At 43.4% G+C, this 23,057-nt stretch overlaps 1 protein-coding gene across 3 annotated transcripts in view; it reads left to right on the top strand.

The window, feature by feature from the left end:
- PLA2G7 (phospholipase A2 group VII) overlaps positions 1-23,057 on the top strand; it is a 42,347-nt gene that overhangs the window by 6,255 nt on the left and 13,035 nt on the right. For 2 of the 3 annotated variants that reach the window (XM_057555788.1, XM_057555787.1), the window contains exon 2: positions 17,528-17,670. The exons of the other annotated variant lie outside the window; for it this stretch is intronic. In XM_057555788.1, coding sequence (XP_057411771.1) covers positions 17,562-17,670 — 109 coding nt within the window. In that variant the 5' untranslated portion in view covers positions 17,528-17,561. The remainder of the gene's footprint in view (positions 1-17,527; positions 17,671-23,057) is intronic. 3 annotated transcript variants of the gene reach the window in all.

Genomic DNA, 23,057 nt, shown 5'->3' with positions numbered 1-23,057 from the left:
GCCTCCATTCTTTTTCTGAGGTCCTGGATCATCTTCACTATCATTACTCTGAATTCTTTTTCTGGAAGGTTGCCTATCTCCACTTCATTTAGTTGTTTTTCTGGGGTTTTATCTTGTTCCTTCATCTGGTACATAGTCCTGTGCCTTTTCATTTTGTCTGTCTTTCTGTGAATGTGGTTTTCGTCCCACAGGCTGCAGGATTGTAGTTGCTCTTGCTTCTGCTGTCTGCCCTCTGGTGGATGAGGCTATCTAAGAGGCTTGTGAAAGCTTCCTGATGGGAGGGACTGGTGGTGGGCAGAGCTGTGTGTTGCTCTGGTGGGCAGAGCTCAGTAAAACTTTAATCTGCTTGTCTGCTGATGGGTGGGGCTGGGTTCCCTCCCTGTTGGTTGTTTGGCCTGAGGCCACCCAGCACTGGAGCCTACCCAGCTCTTTGGTGGGGCTAATGGCGGACTCTGGGAGGGCTCACGCCAAGGAGTATGTCCCAGAACTCCTGCTGCCAGTGTCCTTGTCCCCGTGGTGAGCCACAGCCACCCCCCACCTCTGCAGGAGACCCTCCAACACTAGCAGCTAAGTGTGGTTCAGTCTTCTATGGGATCACTGCTCTTTCCCCCTGGGTCCTGATGCACACACTACTTTGTGTGTGCCCTCCAAGAGTGGAGTCTCTGTTTCCCCCAGTCCTGTCGAAGTCCTGCAATCAAATCCCACTAGCCTTCAAAGTCGGATTCTCTAGGAATTCCTCCTCTAGTTGCCGGACCCCCAGGTTGGGAAGCCTGACGTGGGGCTCAGAACCTTCACTCCAGTGGGTGGACTTCCGTGGTATAAGTGTTCTCCAGTTTGTGAGTCACCCACCCAGCAGTTATGGGATTTGATTTTATTGTGATTGCGCCCCTCCTACCGTCTCATTGTGGCTTCTCCTTTGTCTTTGAATGTGGGGTATCTTTTTTGGTGAGTTCCAGTGTCTTCCTGTCGATGATTGTTCAGCAGTTAGTTGTGATAAAGGTGCTCTCGCCAGAGGGAGTAAGCACATGTCCTTCTACTCTGCCATCTTGAACCAATCCCCAACTGCTTATTCTTTGTGATTAAATATGAGGTGAGGTTACCAGCTCCCCCAAGCAAATGTGGCATGTGATGGGCAGAGTGAGTGACAGTGTAACATTCTGCACTGTCTGAGCCATAGCAGCGTTCAGAATTCCGCCAACACGGAAGTCCTGCTGACTGCGGCTCAGGGATGGCCTTCGGGCCACCAGGAGGCACAGGTGAGCTGCCAGCACCCGCTGATTTCCTCGGGGACGGTGTTCTGGCGGCCCTGCCGAAGCTGGTGAGAGAGCTGCAGACTTGGCTTCCTCCAGCTGCTGTTTCTGATCTCAGGTAACCTCGGCCTGCAGCGGCTTGAGGCAGGATTTCGGTTCCCGCCAGAGACTGAAGTCAGGCGGGGGCAGTGAGCTCTGAATCTTAGCCACTAGACCAGTGGCCAGTGACAAGCCCCTGGCCTGTGTGGCTTTGCAGAAAATGAATTTCCACAGAGAAACGGAAAGTAGTGAAACAAGCAAAGTGTGTATTAGGAGGAAAAAAGTGTACGTGTGGATACACACACAGGCGGGCTCAGAGACAGAGTTGCGCCCTCATGGTAGCTTGAATCTACTCATATGGGGCATTGCTTCTGGGTTTCCCTTGGCCAATCATCTTGCTTTGCCTGGTTCTGAGTCCGTATTTGGGTTATCTCAGGGCCCTCCCATGTGCGCATGGGCATCTTTTAGCCAAGATGGATTCTAGTGAAGAGGCCTAAGGGTAGGTTGACACTGCTCCCTTTTTGACCTCCAAGGAGACTTTCTGTGCATGTATAGGTCTCCTTGACCTCTAGAATGAAGAATATGTGGTCTCTTATCTGGGCAGGGCCTAGCTCCTCCTGCTTTTCCTCTTAGAGGATCTCTCCACAGGGGACAAACTTCAGCTGTTCAGCCTGGGGCCCATCTATCTCCTGCCTCACTTCCACTTGTCACACGTGGGCACTGAACATTGGCTCCCCGTCCCAGGCATTTGTGCAGGAGCTGCTGCCGCGGCGGCTGGGGAGGTGATTTACAGTTGAGAAATCCACACTGAGGTGTCAAAGGGCTTGCCCAGCACCCCGAGGAGTTTCCTGCAAGCAGAACCCTGGGCAGCTGGTTACTCACTTCCCCTCCACTGTGTGTCTGTGCCCTTCGCACATCAACTGTGGGGAATACGTGTTCCATCACCCAGTTAGGTTTGTGGTCCCACACAATTTACCACCCTCTTTGAGGCTCTCAGAATAGAGCATCAAGGAAAGCGCTAGCTGGGTGCCTGGGCAACTGGAATAAGCCTGAGAATGTCAGCTGGAGTTAGGAATCTAGATATTTCCTGGAAAGGAAGATGATCCTGAGGTTATTTACACCTTGGCTCATCTTAAGCCTGAATTTTTTTCAAGACCCTTTGATAATCGGCTTGACGGACTTCTTGAGACATTGAGAAATTTCCATAAAAGTGGAACATTGAAGAGAAAGTATAGAGTGAAGAGAAACTGAAGGGGAACATTTAGCTCTAAAATCATGCTATTCCAGAATTTCCAGAATTTTGAGGAAGCTTTGTAGTTTGAAGGGATGGGCCGTGGGTTCTTACTGCCTTTCTCTATGAAGCCAGGCACCTGTTCTGTGTCTTGTCACTTTGCTCCACATTACAGGAGTGACTCACAACACACTAATAGACACAGTCTAATATATATAGGCTTGTAATTAAAAAAAATAAATGTAGCCGTTGAAGAGAAAGAAAAAATCTACTATACAAATAGGTACCAATTGAATTAAGTGAGCTAGTTGATTCCAAGTACAAGCTTCGTTCATTCCTTCATTGACTTCAAGAAATCTTTATTGAGCACCTACAATGTGCCAGGCGCTGAGTCTAGCACAGTGAGTAGGGCAGATGCGTTCTCTGTTGTCATGGAGTTCACATTCTATATAAAACTGAGGGATGAGCCAGGTCAATTCAGAAAGGACTAGATGCCTTGAAGAAAAGGAAACAGAGTGCTGTGATAGAGTATTGTGAAGTGTGTGTGTGTGTGTGTGTGTGTGTGTGTGTGTGTGTGTGTGTGATGGGCAGTTGGGAGGAGCCCGGCCTCTTGGATTGGGTTTTGGGGAGAGACTTTTCTGAGAGATGGCTTTGGGATGAGCCCCCAGAAGATGGGCAGGCAGCTCTGGTGAAGGGAACCACAGGCACACAGTGCTGGGAACAAGCTTGACGTGTTCCAGGCACAAATGGAGGGAAGTGTGTCTGGAGCGGGTGAGGGAGGAGGGGGTCAGAGGCGTGAGGTTGAGGGACGGGGGTCCAGGTCATGTAGAGATTTGGAGGCTGAGGTAAACAGTCTGGACTTCTGTTTCAAATGCAGTGGATAGCCTAGAGCAGAGGTGTGACTTGATAGATTTACATTTTTCTCAGGGGTTCCTCCGGGTGCCCTGTCGGGGATGGATTATAGGGCAAGAAGAGGAGAGGTGAAGAAATCAACACCAGGGTTATTTATTATGGGGACATGGCGGAGGGTGGGAGCAGTAGGTGGGCAGAAGCTGTGTTTCTGGGCAGAATGGGAAGTCAATGTTTCTCTCTCAAATTTCCCAACTCCATAATGAGATGACATTGCTACATCTGCCCCACTCATCTTGTAAAAAGAAATAATCTAATGACTATGCTCTTTAAAGTATGCAAGATTTTACTATTCTAATTTGCTAATATGATGCTACTTTGAATTCCCCGTGCTTCATTTGCAAAAATTTTATAATAATCTCAATGTCTTTTTCTTTATTCTTTTCAATAAATATAGTTTATTACACATAAAAAAATATTTTGCTCTGCTCAGAGCATTGGAAAACCTTAACCAAGAGTTACTAATAAAACACACCATCGTAGAATGCAGGGAAATTAATGCTAACGTAATAGCCGGCTTACTTTTCTTTTCCTCTTCCATCAAAAATTTTAATGTGGAATAAAAAGTAGTTCATTAAACTTTGATATTCACCATTAAGTAAGATTCAGAAATGAGCGATGGGTGATCAAAAGGCACAAACTTCCAGTTATAAAATAAATAAGCTCCGGGGATATTATGTACAGCATAGTGATTATAGTTAATAATACTGTATTGTATAGCCAGCTTACTTTTAAAACTTGAATGTGATCAGATAAAATTCAAAATAGAAGCTGGAAACTGGAACTTTTTTTTTTTAAGTTAGCAGATTTGCCTTTGTCCTGGCTATGGCTGGGTACAGATATCTGTGTGTGCAAAGATGTTGATAATTGGAAATCTATATGTGGCAGCAGAATTTCTGGAGGGGGCTGGGAACCAGAGTTGAATAGGATTTTTTCCCTTAGCGAAGCATCCTTTCTCTAAGGAAACTTTTGAACTTTCCCTAGTTGATCTCTGACTGAATTTCAGGAGGGCAGGCAAGAGTTTTGAAGTTGTTTACCCACTGGGGTAGGACTGACCTTCTCAGTGGGCCAGACAAGTACCTGCCACAGTGAGGCAACCCTGTTTCTCCTTCCTGCCTCATTTTGACATGCAACTTACTAGAAGGAGACGCCTCTGTTTAGAAGAAAATAGAAGCCCTTCCTCATTTACATCGTGTGCAGTGGAAGATGCAGTTCTTAATGGTCGCCCGGTTACCTTCCCTTGTCAGACCCCATTAATTATTTGTTGGTCGGTGCGTCTGAATTTCACCTTGAAGTGGCCAGGCTGGTGATTCAAATTGCAGACAAAATGTGACCGTAATTCTAGAATCTGTACACTTTCTCTCCTGCCATATTTACCATCATAGGCCCTTAGGGTTGGGGGTGGTTAGGGCATCTTTAAGAGAGAGGCTACAGTTTCTCCTGGAGGCCACAAATCTATTCTGTTTGACTTATATAATGCTTTGAAATATTGAATTAGGTGCTCTTTAAAAATCAGCCAGTTTTACACACAAATATGGTTTTCCAGCTTTACTGGACCTGGTAACACGGAGCTCTCATTCCAACATGGCAGCAATTAACTGGAGTAGAGGCAGGCCCTTTCAGATGACCCCATCTGCACAGCCCCACCACTGCTTTTTCTATCACACACGTCCTGTTGAGCTCATTTCAGTTACCTGGCTGGGAACCTTATAGACTTCCGATCTTGAACCTCAGGTTTAGGGTTATCTAGTCCGGCCTGTCTAATCTACATTCCAATCCACAGGAATTCCTTTTCCAATATCCTTGATGGTGTTCCCCACACCTGCATTTAAACTGCTCCTCTGATAGAGAGAATATGGTACTTGTCGAAAAGCTCCAGCTGACAGAGTTCTGCAGTCTGGGTGCATATAGAACACATCCCTTTTCCATAGAACTGGAGCTGTCACGTTGCCATCCGGGTTTTCCCCAGAATAAACATCCCTGGTTCCTTTAACAACTCCTCATGTGACTTGATGCCTTGTTCCCTCATCAGTCTGGTTATTGTTGGGTTATTGTCTCTTTGAATAAACTTTCATTTGTCAAAGTCCTTAAAGCTCCACCAGTTCCATAAGATGTGGTTTAACTGGCGAGGAATGTACCAGAATGCTTCCAGTATGGCAGCAAACTGCCCAGGGAGCTTAGATAACTTCCCATTTGTGACTTGAAAGCCAGCCGTATAGGGCGCCAAACATCTAGACATTTGCAAACTGGAGGCAAATGTGTTCCCATGTCCAAAATGTGAGTAGAGTCAAGTAATTTTATTTTACTTGGAGCCGTTAAGTACTTGTATTTATAAATACTTCTAAAATTAAATTGCTTCCACAACAGGGAACTGCTTCTTCTTTTGCTTTTTTGGCCATATCTCTTTTCTTAGGTTGTGAAACGATTACCCACGAGTTGTATCAACTGTGCCCAAGATAAGAGGCTTTAGATTTTTTTTGCAGAAGTCACTTGCGTGTTACGTGTTTGGGATAATGTCCATATTAAGTTTTGATTCCATTAGCTAGTATGGTAGAAAGAAAATAATATTAATACAGTAGGTATTATCTTTTCTCTTTCCTAGTCTCAATGTTAGCAAGTATGAAGTAGGAAATTTTTGCCGATGCTTTTAAATGGAATCATATATCTTCACTAAAGGTGGAACCTCTGAGTCCAACCCCAACTATGCACCCCTACCTTTTTCAGCATCCCTGGCATGGGACTTGTTGGCCTTGCTAGAATCCTTCTCATGACAGAGACGTCTCTCTACATTGTGAGGTATACATCCTAAATGGCCTGATTATTTTAAAAGCTCTTCCTTGTATTGACCAGGCATCTGCCTCCCTCTAGGCTGTTTCAGAATGGAATAAATATTTCTTTATTATTAAACAAGAATATGGTTTCACCTGCATCCCTTTATACCAGGGTTTCTCAATCTCGGCATTATTTATATTTTGAGCCATATATGTCTGTGTTGTGGGTCTGTCCTATGCATTGGAGGATGTTTAGTGGCATCCCTGGCCTCTGCCCACCAGATGCCAGTAGCAGTGGCCTCCAAGTTGTGACAACCAAAAATGCCTCCAGACATTCCCAAATGTCATCTGGGGAACAAACTTGCCCTAGTTAAGAATTACTGCTGTAAGATAATGTTCTAGCTGCCTTTAGCCTGTTTCCGAATGAAGTAAATATTTTTTCTTTATCAAACAAGGATATAGTTGCTTAAAAACATTGCTTATAAAAAAATAAAAAATTTTAAAAAAAGAAAAAAAGAAAAAAAGAAACATTGCTTATAGAAAAATGTATGAGGTCACATCTAATTATGAACAGGAGTTTTTAGTACTTCCTGAGCGGGGGAGGGAATGGATATAAAGTAACAGACATTTGGACTGTCAAAATTACATGTTTCTGTGATTTTTGAATTTTTAAACGACTATGCAACATCAATGTAAAATAACAACAAAGGATACTGCAAGTAAAAAAATAGTAATAAATTGCTTAGAAATCATGGATGGAAGATTGACAATCTCCTGCTTCATGCTACTGTAAAATATCTGAAGCAGAAGATTTTATCTTCTTCCTCAATTACTGTTTGGTATTGGGTCCATTTTGAGATATATAAGCCACCTTCTTTGACTTTAGTTGAAAGTAAATTGGCTTATTTGCTCTCTGTTCCCTTTCTGTAACTTTATATGCTCTGCATTAGTTTTCCATTGCTGCTGCAACAATTTATCACAAATGTATTGGCTTAAAGCAACACACATTTATTATCTGACAGTTCTGTAGGTCAGAAGTCTAACATGGCCTCACTGGGCCAAGATTAATGTGTTTAGGGCTGTATTCCTTTCTGGAGGCTCCAGGGAGAATCTGTCTCCTTACCTTTTCCAGATTTTAGAGGTCTCCCATATTCCTTGGACCTTCCTGCATCTTCAAAGCCAGCGATGATGGGTTGAAGTTTCACATTTCATCACCCTGACCTTCTTTTCAGCCAACCTCTCCCACTTCTAAGGACCCTTGTGATGACACTGGGCCCACCTGGATAATCCAGGATAACCTCCCTATTTTAAAGTCAACTATTTAGCAACCTTAATTCCACCTGCAACCTTAATTCCCCTTTGCCATGTAACCTAACATATTCAGAGGTTCTGGGGATTAGGATGCGGGCGTTTTTTGCAGGGAGGAGAGTATCATTATTTTGACTGCCATACCCTCTCATTCTAAAAGTTAAACAGGAAGAATTTAACAGAGTACTGATACTAATGAAAGAGCATTTACTTTCCTCTTTACCAGTGACAGAAGAGTTAAGATGCATGCATGCCCTAATCTCTGGCCAGAATTTCTCGGAGTTATTCATCAGCTCTTGACAGATATTCTGGACTTGAGAGTGGACATTTCTCCTGTTTTGGGTTTTTCTGATGTGGACCATTTTTAAAGTCTTTATTGAGTTTGTTACAATATTGCTTCTGTTTTATGTTTTGTTTTGTTTTTGGTTTTTGACCCCAAGGCATGTGGGATCTTAGCTCCCCTACCAGGGATTGAACCCTCACCCCTGCATCAGAAAGCTAAGTCTTAACCACTGGACCACCAGGGAAGTCCCTCACGTGTTGTTTTGGTTTGCCTTTTGTTTCAAAAAGGGAAATAATGCCTGACAAGAATTTAACAGTGACAGATGGGAAAATAGGATTAGCAGAGGTCATGGTGGTATATGGAGATCTCAGCTGGGATGTAAAAGAACAAGTAGGAAATGGTGGTTTCAGCAGCAGACAGGAAATCCACAGAAGAAAGGCAAAGATGATACCCACTTTCAAATGGATTTAAATAGAATGTGTTCTCTCTGAGCTCTCAATTAAAGATCTTGATCTACCAGGATGATATTTTATTTAGTGGTCCAGGAGCCAAAATTGAAGAAAATGATTTTCAGGCTTTACTGTTTTAAAAATTGTTGATTTTTTGCAATAAGCATTCTCATTGATTTAAAATATTGGAAAAGAAAAGGAGAAAGAAGGATAAAAAATTACCTTTAGTTTCTAACTATACAAAGCTCTCTAAAGGAGATAAACTTGTAAACACTTGTATTTCTTTTTATTTTGTTTCTCCTTGTTCTTGTTGTTCTCTTCTCCCCCCGACCCCCTCGTTCTCCTCCTCCACCTCCCCTTCCCCTCCCTCCTCCTCCCCCTCCTCCTGGTTCCTCTTTTCTTTTACGCATCTGGGATCACAGATAATTCTCTTAAGTCTCTATATACCATTTTGCTTAATATTAAACGTAAACACTTTTCATGGTCATACAAACTCTTCTTAAATATCCTCTTTAAATTATTTCTTATTAGTAAAGCAATACATTTTATTGTAAAAAATGTGAAGAATTATGGGGAAAAAAACCACCCATAATTCCATCACCCTTATTACTTAATATTACTTAATAGTCTTTTCAGTATGAATTTTAACCTGGCAATTTTATATTCTTTTTTAAAATTAAAATTACATTGTAAACAGTTTCCTAAATCATAAAGAACTATTTTGTAAGTATCATGTTAATAACTGAATATAATCCCATCGATGATATTCTCTTATTGTTTGACATCTGTAGGGTTTTCATTTGTGTTGTATATGTGTGTTGGCTATTCTGGAGTTGGAATAAACGCTGTAGGGCATTACATTTTTAAGGTTTTACTTCCCCATGTATAAGATTTGTGTGTGTGTGTTCTGATCTCAGAAATGTAGTGAAACTAACACACCATTGTAAAGCAATTATACTCCAATAAAGATGTTTAAAAAAAAAAAAAAAGAAAGAAATGTAGTGAAAAGTTCAAAGGATATGGACAATTGAAGTCTTGCCAAATTGCCATCCAAAAATCAGGTACTTATTTATACCCCCACTAGAATTGCTAGCTTTGCTTTGCTAAATTTGGCAGTGTTAAAGAATAGGCAAGACCTGTGTTCCCGGCTTTTTGTTTACTAGTTATTCCTCTGTCTGTCCAGTTACATCTTTCTCCAAGAAAAGATTGTATTGGCTAGTGGTGGTGGTAATGGATTTTCATACGTTATGATTATGAAGACTGCTGTGTCGAGGGTTTTAGTGTTGTCACCTTGGATTCTCTGTTCTAAATGTCCAAAGTCAATATTAGACTTTTCAGGGTCCTAGTTCTTCAACGTAAATACATTTCTAACTAAGTTGTATCCCATGGTTGAGAAAAAGGCACTTTTCTGCAAAAAGAGAACTTGTAGAAATAAAAGACTTCTTATGAATTATTCCTCTGTGTCCGGATTCGAGAGCCTCATGGCCATCCTCCCAGAGATCTTAATGACCATCAGAAGGTAAAAGAAGCCAGTGTCCCAGCACACCAGTGACTTGCAGCCAATTATAGTAGTTCTTTTTTCAGAAAAGCAAGAAGCTCTGTTTTCCTTCTAGCAACGTGGGAAATGTTCGGTCATATTTACCTAAAATGTGTAATTCTTCTGTAGAAGATGGGTGGTTGCTTATAATAAAATCACATTTAAAAAAAAAAAGCTTACTTAAGAAATAAAGCTAGAGAAATTAATCAGAAACCAGAGGAATGTCTTGTTAAGGACCCCCCTCCTCATGTACATAGAACTATGAGAAATTTTAAAAGACGAAGAGAACTGGACCTTTAGCAGAAGAAACTTCATTCTATTGGGGGGAAAATGGAAAAGAACCCCTACGTGGGGTTTTGTATGCTCACGGTAGAAGCCAGCCATACCTTCAGCACTTAGTACTCGGCACATGGTGCTTAGTAGGTGTTTGAATGGGTGGAAGGGTGAATGGATGGTCTGGTGGATAGGCTGTTGTGGCGATATACACTGCGGGAAAAGTCAGCACCATCAGAGAGGAACACACAGTCCTGTGGGCATTGGGGGGAAGGGTGGGACTTCAGGCTCCAGAAACCAGCAAGGGCATCATGGGAAGACCCCCAACTAGATGAACTGGAGAATAAGATGAAAGGCAAATGCGGTGATGCATACATATAACACACTGAATGCATTGATGAAGAATTCACATATCTTTGTAAACCTAACAAACAAGGACTATGTATACTGTTAGATACACCTGCCTGCTTAGCAAGAAGGCTCAGAGTTACAGTTATTTGCCTTAAAGTAGATAATTTTCAACCCTGATTCTTTCTGAGGGCGTGGTTTTGTCCCATCTCCTAGGTAAGACAGACCCCTGCCTGTGCCTGCTTGCCCTTTAAGTGGTTCTCAACTGGGGGCAGTTCCCCCCTCCCCAGAGGACACTTGGCAATGTCTGGAGATATTTTTGCTTGTCACAAGTTAGGGGAGAGGGTGCTGCTACTGGCATCTGGTGAGTAGAGGCCAGAGAAGCTGCTGAACATCCTATGATATGCACAGAAGAGCCGTCAAAACCAGGAATTACCGGGTCCCAAGTGTCAATGGTGCCAAGGATGAGAAACCCCATGGGGTCAGAGCCTGCACCACTGGCCCTGCCTTGGCAATGCAGGAGGACACAGTCACCGGCATTCAGATCTCTGGGCTCTTTCCTTTCTCAGGATGTAGTCTTGAGAATCTAATCTACTTTGCTTCAAATGGAGCTAATGTGGTTCCTGGGGAAGAAGGGAAAGGGGAACTCATTGAGGGTTGATGGTTGGGCTCTGTGCTGGCATTTTCTCACCTCATCAACCCTACAAGATAGGGACTGTACATTCCTTTTCATTGATTAGGAGATTTAGGTTCCAGACACGCAATGACCAGCTAGAGTGGATCCTTCTGATTGTAAACTCAGGCCCTTCCCATTGCCCTGGGAAGCCCCTAGATCCCCTGTCCAGGATCCACATTCTTCACAGGAGCGCAGATGCTCCTCACCTATAGGGCAGGCCTCACTGCAAACCTGATGGCCTGGTGATCGGGGCACAAGGTCTTCTGGTCCCAACGAGGCCACTAGTTTACTGTGTGGCTCCAGGCAAGTTGCTTTCCCTCTCTGGGCCTCAGTTTCTTTGTATGTAAAACACCGGGATTGGACTAGTTAGTGTCTCCTAGTTTGACCTGAACTAGAGTAGGTTATGTCTATCTTCAGCTAGACCACAAAACTGGGCACTCTTTGAAGTATGTTTTTCTCTTTTGTTTGTCATCCTGCACCTCACCCCCACCCCATACACACACAACACACACACACACACACACACACACACACATACACACACATACACTGGGAGTCCCTTAATTGCCTAGCACAGTGCCTGGCTCATGGGTACTAATTTGAAATTTAATGACCACAAACCACTGATTCTTTCAGGAAGAAAACCTACCCCAAACTTTTAAACTGAAACTAAGCATACCTTTCTCCTAAAATTAGTGCTCTAAAGCAAAGTCTCAAATCCAACATTGTCCCTGAATTGGACCTAAAATATCTAAGGGTGTAGCTCCTTTCTGACATGAAGCCATCCTTTTAGATTTAGTCACCCCAGGAAAGAGCTAGGGTTTTGTTTCTTTTCTTTTCTTTTTTTCCTATTCAAGTGATGCATGTTCACTCTTGACAAATTAGAAAAAGAAAACTAAAATCACCTATAATCCTACCCCTTAAATGTAACCACTGAGGTATTCTGGTTTTATATTCATCTAGATTTTTTTTCTATTGGTGTATAAATGTACATATTTAAGTAAAAAGCAGAGCCTACTGTACTGATGGTTTTTCCTCACGTGCCTCAGAGGGCGGGGCTTGGTAGTCAAACCACTGAAACCTACCAGTCAATATTGAGTCACCCAATCTGCAAGCCGCCGTGTGTTTTTGTTTGTTTGCTTTTTATTTTTTTAATTTTATTGAAATACAGTTGATTTACAATGTTGTGTTAATTCCTGATGTACATCAAAGTGATTCAGTTATATATTCTTTCTCATATTCTTTTCCATTATGGTTTATCACAGGATATTGAATATAGTTCCCTGTACTATACAGTAGGACCCTGTTGTTTATCCATCCTTTATATAATAGTTTGCATCTACTAAACCCAAACTCCCAATCCTTCCCTCTCCCACCCCCCTTGGTAACCACAAGTCTGTTCTCTATGTCTGTGAGTCTGTTTCTGTTTCATAGATAAGTTCATTTGTGTCATATTTTAGATCCCACATATAAGTGATATCATACGGTTTTTGTCTTTCTCTTGATTTACTTTGCTTAGTATGATAATCTCTAGGTCCATCCATGTTGCTGCAAATGCAAGCCTCAGTGTTTTAACTGTAAAATGGAGGTAATAACACCGGCCTAACTCTATTCTTCCTGTGAGGACTAGAGGTTACATAAAGTACCCAGCTAGACAGTGCTGGCACACAGTAGATGCTCAATAAAAGATAATTATTTATGCCTCATATCACCTTCTTTATTTTCTAAACCAAACCAGTGATCAAGATTTGGATTCAGAAGGTCTGAGTGGCAGTTGAAATATTTCTCTATCTTTAAGAGTTTCTGCCTAATATTAAAGCCAATCAAAACCAAAATCAGCAAGTGCAGATGCAGGAAAACCAACCCCGAGTCTCTTCTCAGATGCCTGGGACACGTTAATCAGGAGTGTTTGTTGATTCTTCCAGAAGCCATGCTTCATCAAGTCCCCTTACTGGTCCAAGGAGTTCTCATTCAGCTTTTTAGAAAACATAAAACTGATACAAAATGAATATCAAAATCTTCTTTTTTATTACTTAGCTAGATTTCTGCCGTAGCATCAGTGATTCAGTCTCAAACGGACTTCTCATCCAGAGCTGCCTGTTTCACTGTTACACCTCCTGAGAAAGGACTGGCTTCTGCTTCCCCACAGTTAGAGAAAAATTTTTTTCAGAAAATAACAGTTATCCCATTTTTATTTTCAATTCTGAGAAGAGGTAGCATTCCAAGAAAAGGACTGTTTGCTCTGAGGTTTCACCCCACCTCACCCTTAAGTATTGTTTATTAACCATCTCCTGCCCCAAACACAGATGTTATACTGAAAACCATACTCTGAATCATCCAAGCCCTAACTGATGACAGAATGCAGGCTCACTTACTCTTGTTTGAAGCTCGGCAGCCAGAAGGTGCGGGGGTAGCCAGAGTGGGTTACTGCCCAGGGGATCTGATTTGGAGGACATTAAAACTCCTCTTTTCTCCAAAACTTTTCTCCCCATTAGCATATGAGTCTTTCCTTTAGAGTAACTTTTGGGGGGGCTTTGAGAAGATGCCTCCAGGAGAAAGTGCTGTTATTTAGAAGTTAATGAGGAAAGGCTCCGGAACACCCCAGTACTTATTAGCAGCTCGTTATGTTAGGGAGCTGTCACCCTGAGAGAGGCCATGATGGAAAACCACAGGGATGCCCTAGGTATTACCAGATCACTAATCATCCAAAGAGGGGAAGGAGGGCAGCTAACACAAAGTTCCTTAAGAAATGTAGGAGAAAGGCTAATTATAGTGCTCAGGGGAAAGGCGAGTCCTTATGAAGCCCGAAGATCTGTTCAGCAGAAGTACCGAGGAACAGAGGAGATGGTGCCCTCGGAGTCACTTCAGTCCACAAAGGAAAAGTCCTCCTGTTTCTATGTCAAGGACCTGATTGACACCTTAGCTTTTATTTAGTTAGCAGTATTGAGTGACTACTTACCTACGACGGGCAATGCATGATGCCAGGGATGCAAAATGAATATGCTAATGTTTGCATTTAGCCACGTGCAAATATGCTGTTGGACATATATTTCTCATTTAACCCGAAGTAATATTATTATCATCCTCAGACCCATTTTACAGGTAAGAAAATGAGGCACAGAAGGTTTCCATAGTTCGTAGGTCACACCGAGGCTGGGATTCAGACCCAGGCAGTTGGGATGTAGGAACTAAAGCCCAAGAGGTCAAACCCCGCCCACTCTGTGTACTGAGAACCTGGTGGCGGAGGGTCCGCGCATGGGTTTCAGGGCCACCTGGTGGCCCAAACCAAAAAGAAGGCAGGATCCTTCATCCCTCTTCATCCTCCTTCAGGAAACATTTACTAGTGCTTGCTATATGCCGGGCTGTTCGTTAAGCAGCAATAATAAAAAGACTAATGCGACCAATCCCTGATCTGGAGGAGCTCACAGGCTACCGGGGGGGAAGCAATTCTGCACATTGTACAACAGTCTTGCAGTAGAGGGTTGATAGTACCCGGATGCAGGCATGCATGGAATGTACCAAGCAAAGAGGACGCAGCCTCTGTGCCACCGCCGCCTGACTGTGCCCCGACAGGTGAGCGTCTGCTAGCTGAGCTGGGAAATGCCTGCTCCTTTTGTGCCCTGGAGGAGCCAGGCTCAGAGGACACCTCCCTTCCTGGCTGCAGGGAAACTTTGGTATTAGTTGGCCACTGCTTCGTGCAGTCAGCTGGGGACATCTCGGTATATCATTCCATCCCACATCAGAAGAACAGGGAAAGACAAGGCATCTGAGGCACTGGGAAGGCGGCCAGAGAAGAGGGATCATGTGTGGGTCCTTCTGTCATTCAATCCACAGGAGTAAAGGAAGAAGACCGCCATCTAGTACTGCCCATGTCAAACGCTCACCCTGTGACCCCAGGCAGGTTACCTAGCCTTACTGTGTGTCAGTGATCTTCGTCCCCAGAAGGACGAATGGAGATGCTAAAATGTGCTTCTTTTCTCTTATGCCTGCTACACATTTATTCCCACTACATCTTGTGAATAATCTCTTATAGTACCTATTATGACTGTTCGACAATCGCTTTCCCTGCTAGGGATTTTAAAGACAAAAATCACATCTATTTTTGAAATCTTTTAATCCCAAACATAGTGACTGACACATAGTCACTCTTAAAATTGAGTAAATGGATCCGTGAACAAATGAATGAATGAGGCAGCCAGTCATTAAATTATTTGGAGAATTATTACTCTGGAAATGAGGTCAGATAGCACATATATAGGGTGACGAAAAAACTCAGCAAACAGTACTCTTACTGTTCCATTGCAGACATTTCCAAACACTGCCTCCTGGTACTGGCTATAACAGAGCCCATAGGGAGCTAACATATAGATGCCTGGACCTGCCTTCTGAAGATTCTGCATCAGAAAGTCTGCGATGGGGCTCAGGAGTCAGCGTGTTCAAAGGTTCCACAAGAGCCTTGCAGCCTGCCTGAGGTCAGGCAGGGAACTGGCGCGGGCCATTTCACCTGGCCTTAACTCTGCCGGTTCCACTATAAGGACAAAAGGTGATGGTCCTGGCACTGGTCTGGTAGGAATCATGGCGAGGGCAGAGCACCCCAGTCCTGCTTGGAGGACTTGGGGAAGCCCTGCTAGCCGTTGGCTGTCTCTAATTCTTCCTGAGGTTATCGATAGGGAAGATGTGATGAATACCCAAGTTGCTACGGGCACGTGAGCCTTCTTGGGGTTAGTGCAGGGTTCCTAAAAATCACTGTTGATTTCTTATGTGTTTCACTTTGTCTTCTCTTTTTCACCTCTTCATCCCTCGTGGTCTTCCAAATGGTTTGAACGACACTCCCCTTCTTCAGCCTGGGCTGTAAGCACCAGGAGTGGTAAATACTTTCTGTGGATGATGTTATTTGATGAAAAACCAAGTTGTGACATTGTAACAGAGGGGTAGCAGTGAAGGCTTGTGAGGATCCAGCCTGGCTTCAGTGCAACTTCTTCTATTGCTTATTTGGGAAACTTAGCTACGTCTCGGGATTCATACACAGTACTCTGAAGTTTCCAAGGGTCTTGGCATGTTGCTCCAATATAAATTAAGGCAAGAACAATGAGACGGATTCTCATCTCTTTGGAGAACAATTTCTAATTCCTTGTTAAGTCATCTCTCAATCCAGCTCTGACCAGTTTAGCATCATTAAAATAACTGTTCTGTTCATTAACTTTAGAAGATTTTGGTTTTAGAGTGAACAGAATTTGACATTATATCAAGATGCCATGTGGTGGGTAAAAGCAGGCACTCAGGCAATCTGGGCTTAAGCCCTACCTCCAGCACTTGCTAGCTGTGTGATTAGAACAAGTCAGTTAAACTTTTCTGGACTCAGTTTCCTCATCAATAGAATGGGGATAATTAAACTTCCCTGACAGATTGTTTTGGTGATGATTGAGTAAGGGGCCATGTGCCAGAAACTGAAAAATGCTTGGCACTTAGTAAGTGTTCAAATGTTAGCAATATTATCATCTATTTAGTGAACAAACTTTTTTTAGCAACTCCTAGGTGCCATTTTTAAATAAAAAGACAAATTGTAGTGCTATGTACTCATATGAAAAGATATTTACAATATATTTTCAAATTAAAAATGGAAGTTGAATGTATTGTATGAAGTTTTATAAACAAACTTTAGAGGTTATTGCAAAATTCAAGAGAGAGATGGTGATGGCTTGGACCATTTCCATCACCCCAAAAAGTTGAGGGGAGAAGTTTTCAAGGGGAAAAGTGATTCACAAATACAAGATAGTTTTTGCTGATAAGATGTTAGCAAAGAGCCTCCCTGTAATATAATTTATTATTACCACAAGTCCAGTTTTATTCATCAGTTCTACCGACATTTATCCCACACAAGCTGCATGCCAGGACCCCTGTTAGGCACTTTGGGACAGCAAGTTAAGAGCTGCCCCCTGCCTTTGGGAGGCTCTCAGTTGTAGCAGGGTTATAGAGATCCCCCCAAATATAACATCATCAGCACCAAAAACAAACTGAGCTGCTGCAACATGATTATTTTACAAATATGATGGAAACATTAGCCAAAACATATTGAGGGTTTACTATGTGCTAGACATGCCCTTGGATATTATTATGATTATGATATGTGATAAAATTATTATAGTTTGATGCTCTTCTTTCTAACCAAATTAGACTGCTACAAAGTTAGGGAACTATGGCCGAAAACCTCATATTATAACCTAAAAGTGTTATTTCTGGGCTCTGCAATCCAGCATGACCAAGAACTCTGACACCCTAGTGCCTACCAAAAACCCATTCTAGAAAATGCATGTGCTGTTTTTTTCCAAATGTCTTCTCCCTTTATAACACACGGAATCATGTTACTAGTCCCTTAATCTCACTGATAGGTTAGCCTATTTAAGTCCTCTTTATTGCATGTCTTTTTTTTCCTTTTAATCATCTGCCTTGAAGAAGGTTAAGCTGAAACGGCTGCTCAGCTTCCAAGATGTTGCCACCCAAACTGCACGCGCTTTTCTGCCTCTGCACCTGCCTCACGCTGGTTCATCCTTTTTACTGGCAAGACCTAAATCCTGTTGCCCATATTGAATCATCAGGTAAGAGGTATATTTGCTCAAGGGCTTGAGCTACTGACTTGTTGCCAGACTCGAAGTGGTCCCAGGGAAGTTGCATGTGTGGACTTCTAAGAAGATTCTGATGAAGATGAGATCCTCAGTTCTCCCGGGGGAGGGGGAAGGGCCTCACTCTTTCCTCTTCTTAATGCAACTAGAGAAGTGCCTTCTTCTTCAACATCAGGACTGCAGGACAGCCTAGGATGAGGCCTTTTCAGACAAGCTGGAAACTCAGCTCACAGTCACCGTAGAGAAGGTCCACACTGCCCCTTCTATACCTCCTTGCCCTGACCCATGCCCTCTCGGTGCAGTAACACACTTCCCCTGCAGTGCCTTCAGAGGCAACCCCAAACCTGCCCCCACGAAGGTGAAGAAGAGGCAGGTGTCTTGATCAACAGGTGTAGTCCTGGTTGACGGTGGAGTGTGTGAGAAGATGGCAATTTAGAGTTTGGGATCCAGAGGGGGACAATCTTTTCTATCTAATGACAGGCAGAAGCAGGGACCCGTAGGCACTCGGAGCTCCAGATGAGAATGGATGTGCATCCCTTGCTCTTTCTTACTTTGCAGGGTGGAGGGAAGGAGAAGAGGGGGAGGCTTAGTCAAGCCCGGGAGTGGCGGCCAGAATGGGACAGCCATCTCTAGACAGGGACATCTACTGTCACCTAGAATAACCTTGATTGAAAAGCGATTCCTTCTGGAACTTTGTGAATTCCTGCTAATCCCAGAGGATTGGGATGCATGAACTTCTCTATCTAGTCTCCTCAGGTGAGCAGCGTCAGTGGCCTCTGCAAGGTGCCGTAGTGTCTGTACCCACAGACCCATGCACCTGGGGAGATATGGTAGCCCTGGATCTAGTTGTGCAGTCTTGATGGGTGACTCCTTACTGTGACATTTACCAAAGGTCTTTCCTAACCAGTGCCTTACAAATCTGGCCCTACTTCATAGTTGGGGAAATGATTGCAGTAGCAGAAAAGGGACTAGATCTTCTAACTATGTTTGCATAGGAAATGGCATCATATCTCACAGGTCCATTCATGCAACAATACTTATCAGAAAACTGAGGTGTGCGTAATGCACTGGTGACTAAGACAGAGGGTTTGTAGTCAAGCTCAAGGAAGTTAAATTAACTCTCAAGGTTAAATTAATTCTCCCATTACCTTATCTGTAGATTGAAAACAGGTAACATCTTACATGACGAGCAAATCCTTACCTAGGAGACATTTACATCATGCGCTTTTTATTGGTACAGAATGGGAATTTCAAAACGTGTTCTCTATTCCCTCATGTCTGAAAATCACTGGAAAGCGGTTACTGGACAGTCAGAAACTTGAGGACACTGCTTGCTTCATCTTTGTCATCCCAGCCTGGAGCCCAATGCCCCATTCATTCGAAATGCTCAAAAATCAATGCATAAATATTTTTTAAATTATTAGAAATAGTTTATTCAATAAAAGATGAAAATAATAGATGATTATTTGTATCATTCTTAATAAATGAATACATAGAAAATATGATCATGCAGCCAAAAAGTTTGTAAACATGGCTAGAGATATCCCATTTGCTAATGGAGGACATAAAGCCATATAAGAGAATGTCATTTTCCTAGCATGTGTACATTCCATCTCCAACCCCAGGAATGAACATCAGGACTATTTGATAAATGAACATCACCAAAAATGTATAATAAGATTAATAGCATACCATAGGTTCTAACGCTCCTATTAAAATAGAGTTGAAGAAAAATAGGAAGTGACATTTGTAAGTTCTGAACCACGAAACTATATCATCTACAGAGTGGCCATTCAACCTGGCAAGTCTCTTCCCTGCCTCTTCCTTCGTGATGAGTGCTGATAGTTGGTTAGAGAATGGGAAATCCAGGACCATAACCAGATTAGCTGTGGGCTGGTGAACCTTTTCTTTCTTTCTTTTTCTTTCTTTCTTTTCTTTCTTTCTTTCTTGTTTATTTTATTGAAGTATAGTTTATTTGCAATGTTGTGTTTAATTTCTGCTGTACAGCAAAGTGACTCAGTTATACATATATATATATATTTTCATATTCTTTTCCATTATGATTTATCACAGGATATTGAATATAGTTCCCTGTGCTCTACAGTAGGACCTTGTTGTTTGGTGAAACTTTTCTGCAGCTGCCCTGGCACTCACCAGTCACAGGGCCCTGGAGGCCTACACTCAAACCTGGGTCAGCTCGAAGTTTCCTGAGACCTTTTCAGGGGTCAGGTGTCCTGGAATAAGCAGCCCTGTAGCCTCACCTTGACCTGGGCTCCTGAACGCTGGGTGAGGCTTTTTGGTAGAGCAGGTTTTAGAGGACCAGGCACTCCGAGGTTAGTGGAAAAAGTTTCCAGAGCCTAGGTAGAATTGACATCTCACAAGAGGAAACTTGTGCAACTTGGAACATGCCCATGGCTCTAGAACTGAACTCCCAATTCCAGAGGTAGTGCCTCCAAGGTAGCTGTGGGTTCTCTGGGGCTCCTCACCAAACTGTGTGAGCCAGAGTCCCTATAGCCACGCCATGGTTGCCTGTGGGTGGCAGCACAGCAGAACCCAGGCTGCTTGTCACAGAAGGCCTACCCTACTGTCCTCTGGACTTGACGTCTCCCTATTACAGCATGAAGGACCGCTCAGCAGACAGTCTTAAATAGGAGAGATTAAAGCCTTTTGTAATTCTAAATAGACCCTAGAATGTTAGCCTTACAGGCAAAGCTTTTTAAAGAAATGTTTCTGAGGAAACACCATGGATTTTGAAACTACTCAGAAAAAAATGGTATGATCTAGTGTAGATCTGCTAAAACTCCTCCTCAGGTTTGAATTTGGGTAACCAGAGTTAGCTAACTCTAGGGGAAGGGGCAAATAACATCAGTTGTCTGCCTCTTCTGGGCTGCGACCTGGGCAAGCTACTTGACTTAGATGATCGCTTTATCCTTACAGCTGTCCTGAGAGTTGGCCAAGTGATTTTATCTCCACTTTACAAATGAGGATCAGAGAGGGGAAAAAATTGCCTAGGGCAGAGCATCATAGCTTGTAAGATATACAGCTGGAATCCAAAATAGGATCACCTGGCTCCAACACCAGTGTCCGTTCATCTCGACCACTGCCTTCCTCGGAACTACCTCCTGCCATTTGACCATGAATTGCTGACCGTGTGTCAGGCCAGGTGGTCTGGTATCTTAGCCTAGTGCTTCCTTACACTTTAATAGGCGCATCTTTTCCGATTCAGTAGAATTGGGGTGAGGCCTAAGAGCCTCATCTCCAAGCTTCCACATGATACTAATGATGCTGGTCCATGGACCAACTTTGAGTAGCAAGGCCTCATGCGTTGACAGGCTCATCGCTGGCAGGTGCTTCACACACTAACGTGGAGGATGTCAATGGGCTTCTTCTCATGGCCCCAAACCCTTCTGAGAGATACCCTATGATATCAGGCACCATACCTAACATAGTTCCAAGTGTCTATGTGGCAGAGGCAGACTGTGATAGGAAGCACAAAGGAATCTGTCCAGCAAAGCAATCACCTCTCACAGTCCAACAGAAGGAAAGGAGCAGGCAAGCTGAATCTAGATACACTGATATATGGACTCACCATCCTGAAATTACATGTGGACTTGATTGGGGGTTAGAAAGGGGAACAGGTGAAACTGCAGGTGTGTTGAAGGGTTTTGGCACCAGAGAGAGAAAATGTTTCAAGAGTGGGTGGGTAAAAGAATAGAGGCCATGGGCCTTCCCTGGTGGCGCAGTGGTTAAGAGTCCACTTGCCAATGCAGGGGACACGGGTTCGAGCCCTGGTCCGGGAAGATCCCACATGCCGCGGAGCAACTAAGCCTGTGCGCCACAACTACTGAGCCCGCGTGCCACAACCACTGAAGCCTGTGCACCTAAAGCCCATGCTCCGCAACAAGAGAAGCCACTGCAATGAGAAGCCCACACACCACAACAAAGAGTAGCCCCCACTCGCCGCAACTAGAGAGAGCCCGCACGCAGCAACAAAGACCCGATGCAGCCAAAAAATAAATAATTAATTAATTTAAAAAATATATATATCTGTGCCATAAAGCATTTAGCAGAAACAAAAGCGACCCAGTGACAGTGAAAAGCTTAGTTTAGCTCATTTTCACAGATATTTTTTTGAGCACCGATTATGTGCTAGACATTGTGTTAAAGATGTGAAGATACAAAGATATGGATGCAGCTCTTATGAAATAGCCTTAGGAGACAGAGTGTGCAGACACATAATTTTAATCTAATATGATAGGAAGAAAGATAAAAATATATACAGGGAATTGATTTGATACTGAGGATGAAACGATTAAGTCTGGGGTGGTGGTCGGAGAAGGCTTCAGAGAAGACCTGACATCTGATCAAGATGTTAAAGGTTGAATAGGAGTTTGCCACGGGGATTTCAAGCACAGGGAACAGCATTTACTAAGGTGTAGGCGCATGGAACAGCCCAGTGCGTCACTCAGCAGTGCTGGAGCACAGGGAGGGAGATAACAAGGGAAAAAGCAGAAGAAGAGGAGGAGCCAGTGGACCTCCAGATCATGCAGGGTCTTTCTTAAGTGCCTGGGAACTTGATATTTAACTTGTGTACCTGTGAACCTCTACGAGTTTCAACCCCCGAACACTGGAAAGATAAGCCACCCCACACTGGAAGCCACGTGTAGATTTAAATATAACCTACAAACTGCCTTCCAGAAAGATTCCAATACATTCCCCCTTCAAGAAAAAATACCTGGTGATGATAGGAGAGCATTGAAGGATTTGAAGAATCGCCTGGTGAGATTCATGCTTTAAATCACTCCAGGAGTTGTGTGAAAGATGCAGTTGAAGGAGTCAGGATCCAAGGTGAACAGGACACTTGGGAGAGATGGCGACTGTCCGGTCAGGAACAGTGAAGGTGTAACTGAGACAGTTGAGCTAGTGGGGTAAGGATACATTGGAGAGAGAATCCTAAGCTAAAAACACATGTTAGAGATTGGAACTTGGTTGGATGTAGGGGATAGAGGAGAAAGAGTTAGGAGAGTAGCATGATTCCCAGGTTTCTGGCTTGGGATCCCCAAGCTAGGGAATTCTGGAGTTGCATGCTGTGTAGTTGGAAGATGAAGAGGGGGAGTTGGGAGATGGTCATTTAGTTTCATTCTGGACCATAGGCTTTGCTGTTCCAATAGGAAGGCTTCCAGTGGGAAGTCGTGAGCCCAAATCTGAAAGGTCGATAAAGCTCATGTTTAGGAAAAGCAGATTTGGGAAGTAGTCTCTAATATGCTCCGGATAGGAGTAGAAGGTAAGGGCAAGGCTGGAAGGATTAGGAGGTGTTGATCCTCAGCACCTTAGGAAAAGGGCTATGTCGACCGCCATCTTCT

This window comes from Balaenoptera acutorostrata, chromosome 10, assembly GCF_949987535.1.
Source record: "Balaenoptera acutorostrata chromosome 10, mBalAcu1.1, whole genome shotgun sequence".
NCBI lineage: Eukaryota > Metazoa > Chordata > Mammalia > Artiodactyla > Balaenopteridae > Balaenoptera > Balaenoptera acutorostrata.
The sequence above is the reverse complement of the archived record's forward strand: the minus strand, read 5'-3'. Positions and strand labels throughout refer to the sequence as shown.